General features: G+C 65.2%; 2 protein-coding genes across 6 annotated transcripts in view; one reads left to right on the forward strand and one right to left on the reverse strand.

The window, feature by feature from the left end:
- The window catches only part of MYO18A (myosin XVIIIA), a 36,335-nt gene extending 30,879 nt beyond the window's left edge, over positions 1-5,456 (reverse strand). For 3 of the 5 annotated variants that reach the window (XM_084299478.1, XM_084299480.1, XM_084299479.1), the window contains exon 1: positions 350-1,441. In XM_084299478.1, coding sequence (XP_084155604.1) covers positions 350-1,363 — 1,014 coding nt within the window. In that variant the 5' untranslated portion in view covers positions 1,364-1,441. Of the gene's footprint in view, positions 1-349; positions 1,442-5,391 lie in introns of those variants that run through there. The other 2 variants (XM_084299477.1, XM_084299482.1) reach the window with 2 other exon arrangements.
- Positions 5,457-9,595: 4,139 nt separating this feature from the next.
- CRYBA1 (crystallin beta A1) lies at positions 9,596-14,228 on the forward strand (the record flags this gene model as incomplete). Its single annotated transcript, XM_084299513.1, has 6 exons — positions 9,596-9,626; positions 10,264-10,328; positions 11,228-11,346; positions 12,999-13,140; positions 13,772-13,914; positions 14,081-14,228. The coding sequence occupies 6 exons, from the start codon at positions 9,596-9,598 to the stop codon at positions 14,226-14,228; spliced, it is 648 nt and encodes a 215-aa protein (XP_084155639.1).
- Between the last annotated feature and the right edge of the window lie 296 nt (positions 14,229-14,524).

The raw sequence follows: 14,524 nt of genomic DNA on the forward strand, positions 1-14,524 counted from the left end.
TAATGCACAGGCTTTCCAAAGGAGAGCCTTTCCAGAGCCCTTCCAGCAGGAGAAAGGCTGAAAACAGCCTCACGCTGAACATTTTGGGGCCAAAACCCACCAGTATGAACTCACGAGCCAGCTGCAGACTCCTTCCTCAGCAGCGTCCTGCCTCCCGGAGCGCAGCAGGCATCGCCCCCGCATCCTCGCCACGGCCGCCCGCTCCTCCCTGTGCTTGCTGCAGCCGGGAGCAGCTGCAACGCCCGCTGCTTCCCACGCCCTGTGCCAACCCAAACACCCGCCGCGAGGACGGTGGCGGCCGGCAGAAACCCGGGGGCACCAGCCGGGCGGCAGGGACGCCGCTACTCACATCCCAGGTGGCGCGGCGCGTCCCCTCGCCGCCCCGCAGCCAGCAGCGGCTCAGCTCGCTCAGCTCCAGGATGGGCTGCACCTTCAGCTGCACCGTCTCCCCCGACTGCCGGATCATCTCCACGATCTCGTCCCGGGATTTGCTCTCCACGTTTCGCCCGTTGATCTCCACCAGCCGATCGCCCGGCACCAGCCCCAGCGCCAAATCCTTGGTGCCGGCGCCGGGTTCAGCGAAGTGCACGACGCGCCGGTACACCTGCCCGTCGGGGGCACGGTCCAGCATGGTGGTGCGGCGCAGGGAGAAGCCGAAATCGCCGGTGTTGCGCCTCTGCAGCTCCAGCTGCCGCGGCACGGGGGGCTGCGGGGGCACCAGGGCGGGCAGCCGCAGGTCTGCGGGGAATCTCTTGCCCACCAGCTCCGGCACTCTGGCTCGAAAGGAGGCGGCAGGAGGGGTACGGGGGTGTCCCGGGGGCGTCCCGTGCTTGGCGAGCTGAGCCTCCAGCGCACGCACCTCCACCTGCGGGGAGGGGGCTGCCGAGTGCTCAGAGGGGGTGGAGGTCTCCGAGGCGCTCTCGTCCCGGCTCTTCTGCGAGAAGGAGAAGCGTTTGACGATCATCTGCGAGTTCTGCTTGGCCAGCGAGCCGAACTTGGCCGCCCGCTGCAGCACCGAGCCCTTGAAGTTGGCGTCGTCCACCTTGAGGTCGTCGCTGGAGCTGGCCGTGCTCAGGTGGCCCGAGTCCAAGATGACGCTGCCCCGGTTGCTGTCGGAGTCGATGTCGGTGAGGTGCAGGTCGGAGCCGCTGGCCACCTTGATGGGGATGGGGTTGGAGATCTCCAGGCGCGCCTTGGAGTCCCGCTTGGAGGCGCGGTTGAGGTTGAAGAAGCCCCTGCGCATGCTCATCTCCTCCAGGCTCTTGAGCTCGGCCGCCGACATCCGCTCCTTCTTCTCCTTCTTTTCCTTCTTCTCCTTCCGGGCCCCATCCTTCTCTTTGTCCTTCTTCATCAGGTTGAACATGGTGGAGGGGGGCTCGGGGCGCGCTCGCCCCCGCGGCAGGGTGCTGCTGGGGGCGCTGCTCACGGCACGGCCGCCTGCCTGCGGAACGACACACGGACACGGTCAGACCACGGCCAGCACCGACCCCGTGTCCCCAAAGGGTCACCTGCTGCCACCCCCAGCCCAGGCCACGTCTGGGACGCCCCAAAATGAGAGCAGAGCCCGGGCAAGGCCCCCACGGACCCCTCAGGCAGTTTGGGAGCCGCACGGGCAGGCAGGGGAGGGAGGTTTCCCGAGGGCCCGTGATGTTTGCAGCGGTTTCTGCTGGTGTGGATGTTTCCCCAGGCAATACAGCCTGCGGCACCGCAGACACCTCGCCTGCTGGTTCAAAAGCCCCTTGTCGAAGGCACAGAGGCCTCTCTGGAGCTGGCCCCAGCCTCGGCCACCGCAAAGCCAGCAGGGACGCAGGGAACAGCAGCGCAGTGTCCCCACCCAGGGGGGACAGCGGGGAGGGAGCCCCCCAAACACAGCCCTGGCCGAGTGCCCCCCTAACAAACAGGAACCTGTGAAATCGCATCCCTCCAAAAGGCTGATAACCGCCTAATTTTAGCCGGGACGACGCAGAACTCGTGACGCTGCGGCGACCTCCAGGAACAGTCGCTCTTTCATTAGGGCATCCCACGCAGGGGGAGGGCCCCAGCCTGCAGCAAAGCCATGGCACGGCCGGCCCCGGGCCCCACCGCACAGCCTGAACCCCCCCGGAGCCCCCCACACGGCCCCGGGGCACCCCCAGCCTCGGCCCCGGGGCGAGCGCTGCCTCCCCGCGCGGCCGCCAGCCACCCACCGACCTCCATTGTGCGCCTGGGCTGCGGATAAACAACTCAAAAATCAAACAGCTGGGTGGAAAAGCAGCGAGGGACGGACTGACAGCTATATATAAACAGAGCAGGAAGCCGCGCCGCGCAGGAACTGAACCTCGGCACAAAGGACAACAGGAAAAGTCCCCACGTTCCAAGCATCTGCGCTGGAGCTCTCCGGCGGGGAAAGGTTTGTGGGACCCACGGGGACAGGCACAGGCTCCGTGGGCACCTGGCATGCCCGTGTGCCATGCCATGCCGTGCCGTGCCGTGTCTGCAGAGCCATGCTTCATCTCCAGCGCAGCATCCCCACCTCCTGTGCCACCTCCCCGCAGGGCCACGTGCCCCCAGATGCACCCAGCAGGACACAGGGCCCTTTGTGCCCCGTGTCCGAGCTCTCCTCATGCTGGGGACGAGGGCAGTGCCACTGTGGCCTCGGTGCCAGCAATGGCAGCGAGGGAACCACCGGCACCCCTCCTGCTGATATGTGCCACCGGTGACCCCACCTGCTTGGGCATCCCCAGAGCAGCACGGTTTGGCCAGGGCAGTGCCAGGCACCCCCAGCTCACCATGGGGCACCGAAGGGGCCGGGGGCTGCCGGGACCCTCCCCGGGTACCGCGGGGAACCCCACGGGCAGAGCGGCCGGCGCAGCCCGCCAGGCAGGTGCTGCTGAGGGACGAGGCCCTTCAGAGCCCGTTGGCCAGCACCGCTCTTTGTCCTCGGCCGTTCCTCTCCCCCACACACATGCTCCCTCCGGGCCTTTGTATGCTCGACAAAAAGGGGGAAGGAGCGTTACGAGCTGCATCGCTAATGAGCCAGCAGCGCCAACCAGCCAGCAGCACCAGCCCGCAGCACCGCCACGCGCACCCCACGCAAGGCCACTGTGCACAAGGGGCAGGAGCTTTGGAAGCCACGAGGCCCCCCCAGCACGGCCAAGCACAGCCCCCCGGCCTCCCCCTGGTTCTTATGGGGTCGCTGCCTGTCCCCAAGGAAGCCCCGTGATCCCAAGGACGCCAACGGGATGCAGGCACTGGAAAAAGCCGGGCGCAGGCGGGTGCTGCGAGCAGGGGGTGGCCGCTGAGCGTTCCCCTGCTCCTGAATCACCCCGCGCACCCTCCCCGGCTCAGCCCGGGCTCGTTCCGGGATTATCCAGCTCCAGGCGTGTTGGGGTGGCAGCGTGCATGAGCCAGCACACGGCGGGGAGAGGCGGCCGCGGGCGCCGGCTTCGCCCGCGCGTTGCACGCAAGGCGCTTGCTGCGACACGCGGGCTGTCAGGGCAGGGAGGACATCACCCGCAAGGTCACAGCCGTAGGGGAACCGACCACAAAGCCACCCCCCCAAGACCCCCAAAGGGCTCCCCCGCTGTGGTGCTGAGCCCCGTGGCCCCACAGCTTCCCAGCAGGGAGGAAGGCGTTCACTGAAACTCGGGGCCACTCCTTCCCTCCCCGCGACGCAATCTCGTCCGACGCGCTCCCGACACGGGGACCTGAAGCGCAAGTTTGCCGGCCCCTGCCCGCCCCACGGTGCCGGCGGTGGGACCTAGAGGCTGGAACCCACCCCCTCGGGACCCCCATGCCCCGGCTGTGCCCCAGGTTTGGGGACAGTCCTGAGGACCAGGGAGCTGCTGGCAGCGATGTCCAGCTGTTCCCATGCAGCGGCTGACCTGTGCCACAGCTCCTCGCCTCCTCGCCGGACGCCGGCACAAGATTTCCGCAGAAGATTTAGGGGGTTTCCAAAGCTCTCCACTCTGCCTGCCCTTACGGACAATGCCGGGATGCGTCAGGAGGAGAACAACTCCTTCCAGCACCACCGGGCTCTGCCCAAAGCTGGATTTTGGGTCTTCCCGTGCAGGAACCCAGCAGCAGAGGACGCGGCTGGCTGGCAAACGCGTCTCCGTGCCGGGAGAGCTTCAACGCGTCACCCTGGGCTGTGGGGTGTGTGTGCCCGGCGCGCCCCAGCGCCCGCCTCGCCCCAAACCAGGGCAATAAAACAGCCTGAGCGTTACAAAACACCGCTGCAGAGCAGTGACCCCGCCGGGCTCTGTGCTGGGAACAGCAGAGATTCAGCAACCGGCTGGTGGGGAAGGAGAAGTCCGCCGCTGCAGGACACCCCCTGCAAGGGGGCTTCACCCCACTGCCCACACGAAGGGCCGCCAGCAGACATCCAGCTGCCCCGCAGCACGTTTTGGGACCCCATTTTGCAGCATGACCCCCAGCAGGGCCCAGCCCACGGCAAAGAGCTGAGCCACAGCTCGTCAGCGGGCAAAGTCCAGGGCCGGCGCAGGCGCTGCGGTGATGCTTGGCTCTGCCCAGGGCTGGGTGCAAGGGTGGGGGTCCCCTGGTTCCAAGGGACCCCCGAGGCGAGGGAATTGTGGCTGCTGCTCTCCTGGCGTGCTGTGGGCCCACGCTTTTCAGCATCTGCCCTAAGTTTAGCTCCAACACTCGTTGACCAAGCGATTTGCATCTCAGAGGCCGGCTGGAAACCACACTATTTCTGGACACGCGTCCCAGCCCTCGCCGCTCTATATATTGCTCCCCAGGCAAATTAACGCATCGGCAGGCACTGCAGCACCCAGGGGCTTTGCCAGCCCCCCTCATTTGTTGTAAGACCACCCCTTTGGACACCCCACAGCACCCCCAGCAAGGTGACCCGGGTGCCAGGGGACCACTGCTTAGCGGCGAGCCGGGCGAATGGCTTTGAGTGCAATTCCCTGGCAGCACGGGGGGGCCCACACCTGAATTTTCTCCCTGCTGACACCCATGCGAGCAGGACCAGGCTGCCTGCCCCCAAATCTCCTCCCCCAAAAAAGGGGAGACAGCATCCCCAGCACCCCCCACCCCCAAATGCCCCCCATGGGGGGCGCGCACAGCTCCCGGCACGGCACGGCACGGCACGGCTTGGCACGGGGAGGGGGGCACCCAAGGGCGCAGCGCACAGCAGGGGAAGGGAGGGGGGGGTCAGGAAAGAAGAAAGAGGAGGAGGATGCACAAACACGGGCACCGCAGGACAACAGCGCCCCGTGCGCGTGCACGCCGGCGGGGGGGTGCACGCGCACGCGCGCGCACGCACACCGGCGCGGCCCGGACCGGGGGGAGGGAAGGGAAAAAGGGATCCGGGGAGGGGGGGGAGGGAGCGCGCTGCAGGAGCCGCAGCCCCGTCCCGGTGCCGGTGCCGGGCGCTCGCTCACTCACCCGGAGGCGCAGCGGGGCCCCGGCGCTGGAGGCAGCGGCGGCGGCGGCGGCGGGGCCGGGCCCCGGTGGCGGCGGCGGCGGCGGCGGCGGCGCGGGGCGGGGCGGGGAGGGGCTGGGGGGGGCGGCTCCGTACCGGGGCGGGCACTGCCGGCTCTGCGCGCGCCGCCCGCAACACCGGGGCGCGGCCCCGGGATGGGATGGAGAGGGGTGGCTGGGGGGCGAGGTGCTGCGACCCCCCCCCCCGGGAGAGTGCGAGGGATGCGGGGCTCGCCCCGGTGCGCGTGCACCCGGTGCACGCAGGCACGCACACGCGGTGCGCGCACACAGCCGGTGCACGCACGCACGGAGGTGGCACGCGCCCCTGGTGCACAGACAGCGCGCACGCCCGCATCGGTGCAGGCACACCCCCAGTGCGCGCACACAGCCTGGTGCACACCCCCAGTGCACACACACACCCCCAATGCACACACACAGCCTCGTGCACGCACACACACACCCCGTGCACACACCCCCAGTGCACGCACACACCCCCAATGCACACACACACACCCTGGTGCAGGCGCACCCCCAGTGCACACACCCCCAGTGCACACACACCCCCACCCCAGTGCACTTACAGCCCGGTGCACCCAGCAACGCACCCACCTGGCCATAAGCTGGGTTGCACACTCCCCCCCAACACCCCCAGCAGACACGCACACTCTTGCACAGCCTGGCGCACGCTGCTGGTGCACGCAGAGCACGCTCACACCCCCTGGAAGTGCAGCACAACGCAATCCTATGGCACAAACCTGCAGCCCCCCAGCGCACGCAGTCCCCACCCCGTGGCACATCGCACCCCGCGATGGAAAGCACCCTGGTGCTGTAAGGAATTCGGGCAGCTTCTGGGGACAGCCTGCACGGTGCCCGCAGCTGGCAAAGGTGCTGCTTTGGGGGTGTGGGAGCGATGAGGTGTGCGTGCTCCTGGGGTCCCCCTTTTTCAGAAGGATCTAACCAAGGGCAGTCCACCCGGCAAGGGGAGGGTTTCAGGCTGACCATCCCTGTATCCACCGGTGTGGGCTGAGCTGGAGAATCCAAAGCAGGAGGTGGAGGAGCTGCCTGCAGAACCATTTCATAGCCGGTGCTTCTCCCCATGGCACCTGTCCCCAGGAGGGCTGGGTGCAGGAAGCTGATGGCTCCGGGGGATGCCCGCTGCCTCGGACAGGAGGCAGCACGTGGTCAGCAACCAGCACCAAGCACCGCAGTGCCTTTGTTATGCCCCTTCCACTCGTGTCCAGCTCCGGGCAGTGTGTCTGTAAGGTTAGGCACAGCCCAGAAATGCTGCAAACCCCCGTTGGGGCACCCTGGCATGCATGGTAAGGGCTGGCAGCCTGGGGAAGCTGGAGAGAGCTTAGGGAATGAGGACCCCATAGTCAGGCAGCCACAAGCTCGTCCCAAAATCACTATTCAGTGTTCATCTCTGCCCCAAAGCCCTGCATGGACAGAGGGACCCATGGCACTGGGATCTGCCTCCAGTTCCTCCCCGCTGTCTCCCTCATCTCCCAGCCCCGGATCCTAGCAGCAGATGAGGCCCAGCCCTTGCAGCGATGGAGGACGGCAGCCGTGAGCGCAGCTGCCTGCTGCTTTTGTGGTGCTCTCCTTTTGTCCTGGGCACGTGGCGCTGAGCACGGGGAGCCGCGGCCAGCTGGAGAGCGGCAAGGGGGACGGGCGAGACGGAGGGTCGGTGGCTGAGGTGGCTTGTCCTGCTGCAAGGGGACATGTCATGCTACTGTACCTCGGTGCCCTGCTTCCCAGCACAGCCCGGCCGACAGTTAGAGCCTGCGGCAGCTCCTGCTCCCTTATCGCAATGGGCAGGCAGCAGCGGGGCTGACGTCGGTTGGAGCTGACGTTGGTTGGGGCCACCGAGCCTCAGGGCAGCATCGAGGGGCTTACAGAGCCTTGTGTGCACCTCCCCGATGATGAACACCTCCGTGCACATGGCAAAACGCCCAGCACACGTCTGCGGGAGCCTGTCTGACCCCACCAGCCCTGCCCTGAGCAGCCCTCCCTCCGCACGGAGCTGTGCGGGGCTTTACTCAGCAAATCTCACACCCTACAAACTCCCCGTGCTGCGCACAGCTTTACGGGGTGCAGCGGGTGCTGGCAGCATTTTGGAGTGCCCACGGCAGGCTCAGACGTCTGGCCACGGCAGCGAGGGCCCCGAGTTGGGCTGGGAGGGGAGGCAGCCGCTTCGCAGCGCCACGGGGTTTGCTAAATAGGTCACTGCTTTTTTATAGTCTCCGGGATCTAGAAAAACCAGTTGTTCCTGACAGCCCGCGGACCGACAGCGCTGTGGCAGCAGCGGTGGCTCCCCAGGCCCTCGCTCCCATCCTCCCCTGTCCTCGGCGGGGGGATCTGCCCCCAGGAGGGGCTCGGTGTGAGCTGCAGGGGGGACCTGCAGCACCCCTGGGTGCCATGCTGTGGCCATGCCCGACACGAGGTGGTGCATAAAGGGGGTTTCTTCCCCACCCTGTTTGTGGCCGGTGCTGGCTGCCAGCTCGGGGCTTTGCCCAAGGACCGTTTGTGGTGTTTTCTGTTCACAGACCGGCTGTGTGTGGGTGTAGGGGTGTGCGGTGCCGTACACCCCCTGCACACTGCTGCACGCCCGCATGCGCCAGCTGCAGAGCTGCCTGGCCGGGCTGAGCTCTCCCTCTAGCGGCACCACGCTCCTGGCAAAGCCTCCATGCCTGCAGGGCATACGCAGGGGGCTGGGGGGGGCGTTGGGGATGTGCTCCAGCCCATATCCCCCTCTGGCAGGGTCCCCAAAAGGCACGCTGGAGGATGTGTGTGCTGAGAGGGGTTCACGTGCTGCTGGGGAGGGTGCCCCGATTCACCTGGGGACACTTTGTGGGCTGTGTTTCAATGGCTGGCCAGAGGGCAGCCGCCCCCCACCCCAAATTTACTGGGATGTGACAACAAAATCAGCCATGGTGTCAGTGTCAGACCTCAGCAGCACTCTGCTTCCCCCCACTCCACCACCCCAACCCCCTTAATTCAGGGTGCCCCCGTCCCCATCCCCAAGGACGACCCCAAAGCAGGGCTGCCCCATCTCCCCGCACACCCCACCCCGGCCATGCCGCCCTGCCGGGGTCCCCGCAGGCCACGCGCCAGGCCGGGCTGCGGGCCGCGCTGACGGGGCGCTTTGTTTTGTGCTGCGAGGACAAAAGGGGCAGTCAGACGCGGGCGGGCGGCGCTTTGTGCCGGCAGCCATGCGCTGAGGCAGCAGCCCGCGCCGCCACGCTCGCCTCCTGACCCCCGGCGGCTCGGCCTACGCCCGCCATGGCACCCACAGCCCGTGCCCACCGTGGCACCCCACAGCCTGCATCCCCCACGGCACCCTCAGCCTGCACCACCCGCCCCGCCATGGCCCTGAGGGAGCCCTGCGGGGAAGGGGGAGCAGGACCTGGTTGCCATGGTTACCGTGAGGCTTAAGGCCTAGGTGCGCCAGGTTGCCATGGTTACCGCGAGGCCTATAGTGCCGCCCAGGCCTATGGCAGGCCTGCCGCCCCCACGGGCTCTGCACCAAGGCCATGGCGGTGCTGTGTGAGCTCAGGGAGCCAGCACCGTACCGAGGGCCTGGTGTGGCTCTGGGGACATGTGGGCAAGGGGTCCCGCAGCTCCCACCATGTTGGAAGGAGCAGCCTCACGGCCCCCTTGCTGCCATGGGGCTGTGGCTGACCCACAGCCCCCGTGCCACCCCACAGCCCCAGTGCCACCCCACAGTCCCTGTGTCACCCCACAGCACATGGGGTGGAGGCAGGGACCCTCTATGGCCGGCGGAGCGAGTCTCACCCAGATGGTGCCATGCTGTCCCCCCCCGTGCTCACCTGCACCCAGGCCAGGCCAGCCCCGTGACGGCACAGTGCATTGCCCCTGGAAAATGCCAGAAGAGCCAAAATGTTGAGTCATTCACGCCCAAGATTATCTGTGCAAACAGCAGCCTCGATTATTTTTGTTATGATCAAATTTTTTTTTTTCCTTTATTATTTTTTTTTTTTTCCCCAAGAATGTGGCCGGGCCCATGGGGATGAGCTGCTGAAATCTCTGGGGATCAGCAGAACAATGCCAGCCAGAGCATTGTGCTGACGGCTCCGCAAATGCTGGCAGCGGCTCCTGGCCAGCAGCTCCCTATAAAAGCCGGGCCGCTGAAGTAGGCAGACATGACATGGGCGAAGCAGCAGTACCGCCTGAGCTAGGTGAGTCCTGGGGCCGGCCCCGCTCCACCCCAGCCCCTCTCGCCCCGTTGCCACCGTGCAGATGCTCCTCTCCGGTGGCAGGAGAGGAGCCGGAGGTACCTGGAGGGCCCACACGTCCCCGCTGGCAGCTCGGGCACAGCAGGTGGCAGAGAGCCCCCCATGATGTGGGGTATCTCCGTGCCCAGCACTTGCCTGGTGGGGCACAGCATCCCTGTTGGCACCTCAGGCTGTCCCGAGGTGAGGATGGAGTGCCCAAGGGAGGCATCACCAGGGTAGGGATGGTAGCAGAGGGTCCCTTGGACCTCTCCAGTAACAGGGCAGAGTGTGCTCCCCAAACTGTCTTGGGGTTTCCTCACCATGGCTGGGGGAAGAAGAAGTGGACCAAGCGCTGCATCCCGGTGTGAAATGGGTGCACGGGCTCCGTGCCATGGCTGGGAGGAGGGAAGGGGCCCCGTGGTGGTGGTGGGCAGGCTGCGGGCAGGACGGGGCACCCCATTTTGTCTGTGTCTCCTGAGCCACCTCTGTGCCCCCCACACCGTCCTGCAGCTGGTGAGGATCTCACGGAGAGACCCGTGAGCGGGCAGGGGGATGCGTGGCAGTGCTCTGCAACACCGATTGCTTTTCCTTCCTTCCCCAGATACCTTTCCAGCAGCAAAGATGGCTCAGACAAACCCTCTGCCTGTCCCCATGGGCCCCTGGAAGGTACGTCCTTGCACCCGCTGCCTCTCAGGCGTGGAGGTGGGAGACAGGGAGGGGGCAAAGCCGGTCCTCCCCAGCCAGAAAAGCTGCACCACAGGGAGTGAGGCCGGGGGAGCCAAGAAAACAAGGCACAGGAGCATGCCTCCTGCCTGCTCAAACACCTCCGGGGGTTCATAAGCCTCTTTGCAGCACCCTGGCCTGGCTGTGCCCTGCTGTGACAAATTGTGCCATGCCAGGCAGCTACTGCAGCCCCCAAAGCCACACGCTCTTATTGCCCTCCCCTGTGGGTGAAGGCATGCTGGCAAGGTGGGCATGGGACTGCAGGGCACAAGGGCTGCAAAAGGGGCATTGAGCATGGCAGGGCAAGGTGGAGAGCAGCCCTGAGGGCACCAGGGATGGTGACAGCACTGGGGACAAAGCCAGTTCACAGAGGGAACCGAGAGGGAAAGGAGAAGCACGTGTGCAAGCAGGGCAAAATCCTGCCAAAGCATGGAGAGGACAGCGTCAGCCACAGCCCCTGGGGAGTTCCCCCTCACCCTTTTCCCGTTAATCCTCTTTGCCCTCGAGTGTTCAGAGCAGAGGCTGGGAGATATGCCAGCCACAGCTCTGCCACCCTCCCATCCCAGAATGGCTCCAGACGGTGCTGCTGCCCCAGGGACTGATCTCCACAGGGGTGAGCAAGAGAGCGGAGCAGGGGCTGGCATGTGGCTCCCTCAGCACCAGGCAGGGCGCTGCGGGGCCAGCAGCACCGGGATGCATGAAGGCATGTGGTGCTGCATCGAAGCCCAAAGGATGCCAGCTGGCTCTTCCCCAGATGGAGCATGACCCTCTGGAAAAGGTGCTGGTTCTTTTGGGGCCACTGCCGGGCAGTTCGCAATGTGGCAGCTCGTTCTCTGTTCCAGATCACCGTATACGACCAAGAAGGTTTCCAGGGCAAGAGGATGGAGTTCACCTCGGCCTGTCCAAACATCATGGAGTGTGGTTTCGACAACATCCGCTCCCTAAAGGTGGAGTGTGGCGCGTGAGTACCCGGCTGCCCGTGGCATGGGTGCTTTCCCAGGTGGGGGGGCTGGCAGGGCAAGGGGTGCCTGAGCACGTGCAGGGCTGGAAAGTCTCACCCCACTGAGCTGGAGCCAGGGGAAGCCAGGTACTGGGATCCCACCCCTGCCAGGGCAGAGCAGCAAGCTCTGGGCAGCACCAGCATGGACACAGGGCCAGGGGAGAGCAGCAACACCTTTGGCATCATCTAAAACTGCCTCCCGCGGTCTGGGAGCAGTCGTGCTGCAGTTCCTCAGTGCCCAGCATGGATGATGCCCGAGGATGCAGCAAAGATCAGTGCTCAGTGAGGGGCTCTTGGCTCACAAGCTCAGCCTGGTCCCCATTCACCCATGTAACCCTATGAAGCACCATGCCTAAGAACCCCATTTCTCAGCCCAGGGCCCAGCCCTGCTCCTCAGGGCCATAGCAGAGCCTTCCTGCAGCCTGAGCTGAGCTGCCCCGGTCACTGTTAGGGTATGGAGCAGAGCCAGGCTTCTCCCTGCACGCAGGAACCTTCCTGTAACAGGCGAGACAGCTCTCGAGCTGCTCCGAGACGCTGTGCGTAAGGAGCAGTCCCCATGGCAAACATCCCGCTGGGGCTGGGGAAGCAGACAAGATAGATTTGCACTGCTATATTTAGGATTTGTAATGCTAATGGGATTACCGCAGCATGTGTGCTCGCGCCGTAATCAGCTCACTGCTCCACTTGACGTGTTCCCAGCCAGGCTGTTCACCTTGCTTCCTCGGAGGCTGACTGCAGGGCATGGGACCAGGGCTGAGCTTTGGTCAGTGGCAAGAAACCCTCAAACCCCCACTCGGCGTGCCCCTCAGCATCCCCTCTACCCCATAAGCAGGCCTGCAGGATGCACAGCACTGTGCCTCCCTCCTTCCAGTGCCCAGCCCAGTCTCTGCCTCCCTGCTCCCCTCAGCTGTGGATGTCCCATCCCCAGTCCCTGTACGGGGACGTGCCCAGGAGGGGTCTGCACCCTGTGGGGTGCCCAGGCTGGGGGTAGGTGCTGGGCAGGCTCTCGTGTGGGTGTGCAAACTGCATCCTGCAGGGTGGAGGCGTCCCTCTCACCTCCTTGTTGTTTTCAGTGTAGAGGGACCCAAAAAAGAAACAGGCGACAGCTCCCAGGCCTGCCCAGAGCCAGGTTGGTTCTGCCTGGTTTGGGCATGAGGAATTCAGGTCTTTCCAGCTGTGCCAGGCTGTAATTAGGAAGTAAGGCAGAAATGAGGTGTTTGGGAGAGGACAGCCTGCTGGAGACGTCCTTTGGCACCCTAACATGATGCCAGCCCACGCAGACAGCCACAGAGCTCTGCTGGGGAAGCGAACCCCCACCGAGGTTTGCAGGCTGGGCCCCTTGAGGGTGGGATCCCACCCCCTGCAGCAGCCAGGGGATGCTGGTGATGCCATGCTGAACGCCTCTCTGGCACTAGCCAGGCTGTTACACCCTCTCCGGGTGCTCTGCCCACATCCAGCACCGTTTCCTCTCCTCCCAAGCACCCGGGCTTGCGGGCAGAGGCCAGACCTCAACCTCCTCCTTGCACCTACATCCACGTCCCGGTGCCAGCCCCGAGCAGGATGCCCAGAGCTGCTTGCAGGAAGCCCTGGCAGCCCTCGCTCTGTTTTTGCAGCTGGGTCGGTTACGAGCACACCGGCTTCTGCGGGCAGCAGTTCATCCTGGAGAGGGGAGAGTACCCGCGCTGGGACGCCTGGAGCGGCAGCAACGCCTACCACATCGAGCGCCTGATGTCCTTCCGCCCCGTCTGCTCTGCCGTGAGTGCCCCCGCTCCTGGGCTGCCTGCAGCCTCCTGTCCCGGCAGCAGCAGAGGCACAGGCAGGGCAGGAATTGCCCCGGGCAGGGCAGGAGCTGCCCCCAGGTGTCTGCGCTGCAGCAACCTCTGTTGCCCCAGCACGGAGCCAGGCAGGGGGCTGGAGGCAGCAGCGGGCTGCACAGCAGCTCCCAGCTCGCACGTCTCTGAGCCCAGGCAGAGCGAAGGCTCCCAGGCAATACCCCCAGACCAAGAGACTGAGGTTAGGAAGGGCAAAACTGCTGTGCAGGCAGCAGAGGCTCTTAGAGTGGGCTCAGCTCCTCCCCTAGTGCCCAGAAGGATTTGCTGTAGCTTTTCTGTTTTCTAAAGCTTTAAAGGGAATTTCTGGGCCGGCTGTACATGAGCACAGCTGTTATTGATGCCTCCCAGGACAAGCCCTGATTCTGCCCCAGCACCTTCACACCAGCCCCGGGGCCTCTGAACGTCCCCATCCCTTGGGCTGCGCACACAGCCCCCAGGAAACCCTCCAAACTGTGCTGTACGGGGGGGGGGGGGGCAGCCTTTGTGCCGCTGCCCCAAATTGCGTCTGGGGAGGGCGCACTGCCTCCCCCTCACCCGCTGCTCTTCCATCCCAGAACCACAAGGAATCCAAGATCACCATCTTCGAGAAAGACAACTTCATCGGCCGCCAGTGGGAGATCAGCGACGACTACCCCTCGCTGCAGGCCATGGGCTGGGCCAACAACGAAGTGGGCTCCATGAAGATCCCCTGCGGCGCGTAAGTGACGGGCAAAGGGCCACCAAGCACCAACGTGCCTGGGCTTAGCAGCAGGGACAAACCACGGCCACCGCTCTGCTGCCACAGCCCGAGGGGGGACGCCCCGTAACTCCCTTGCTTACCTCTCGTTCCCCTTACGGCCGCCTGACGCCTCCGTTTCTTCCAGCTGGGTTTGCTACCAGTATCCCGGGTACCGCGGCTACCAGTACGTCCTGGAGGCCGACCACCACGGGGGAGACTACAAGCACTGGAGAGAGTGGGGCTCGCACGCCCAGACCTCCCAGATCCAGTCCATCAGGCGCATCCAGCAGTAGCTGCCCGACGCCCGGCCCCCCAACTCTCGAGCACATCTTTGCAAGGTTTCTAAAGCTCACCGGCTCCCTTTTGGTGCTAATACTCCCCCCTCCTGAAATAACGCCCCCTTCTTGTACTGCAACTGCTTTATGGAACAACACTCCTAAACGGTACCAGCTGCCACAACTGCCAATAAATGTGACTGAAAGAAAAAGATAAAACCAGCCTGGTGGGTGTTTGCTGTTGTGCGCTTGGAATCGAAGTCGCGCGTCCCCATCCCGGCCCCTGCAGGGCTCCCTTCCTCCTCCCAGCCCTC

Source organism: Netta rufina, assembly GCF_964035555.1.
Source record: "Netta rufina genome assembly, chromosome: 21".
Taxonomy (NCBI): domain Eukaryota; kingdom Metazoa; phylum Chordata; class Aves; order Anseriformes; family Anatidae; genus Netta; species Netta rufina.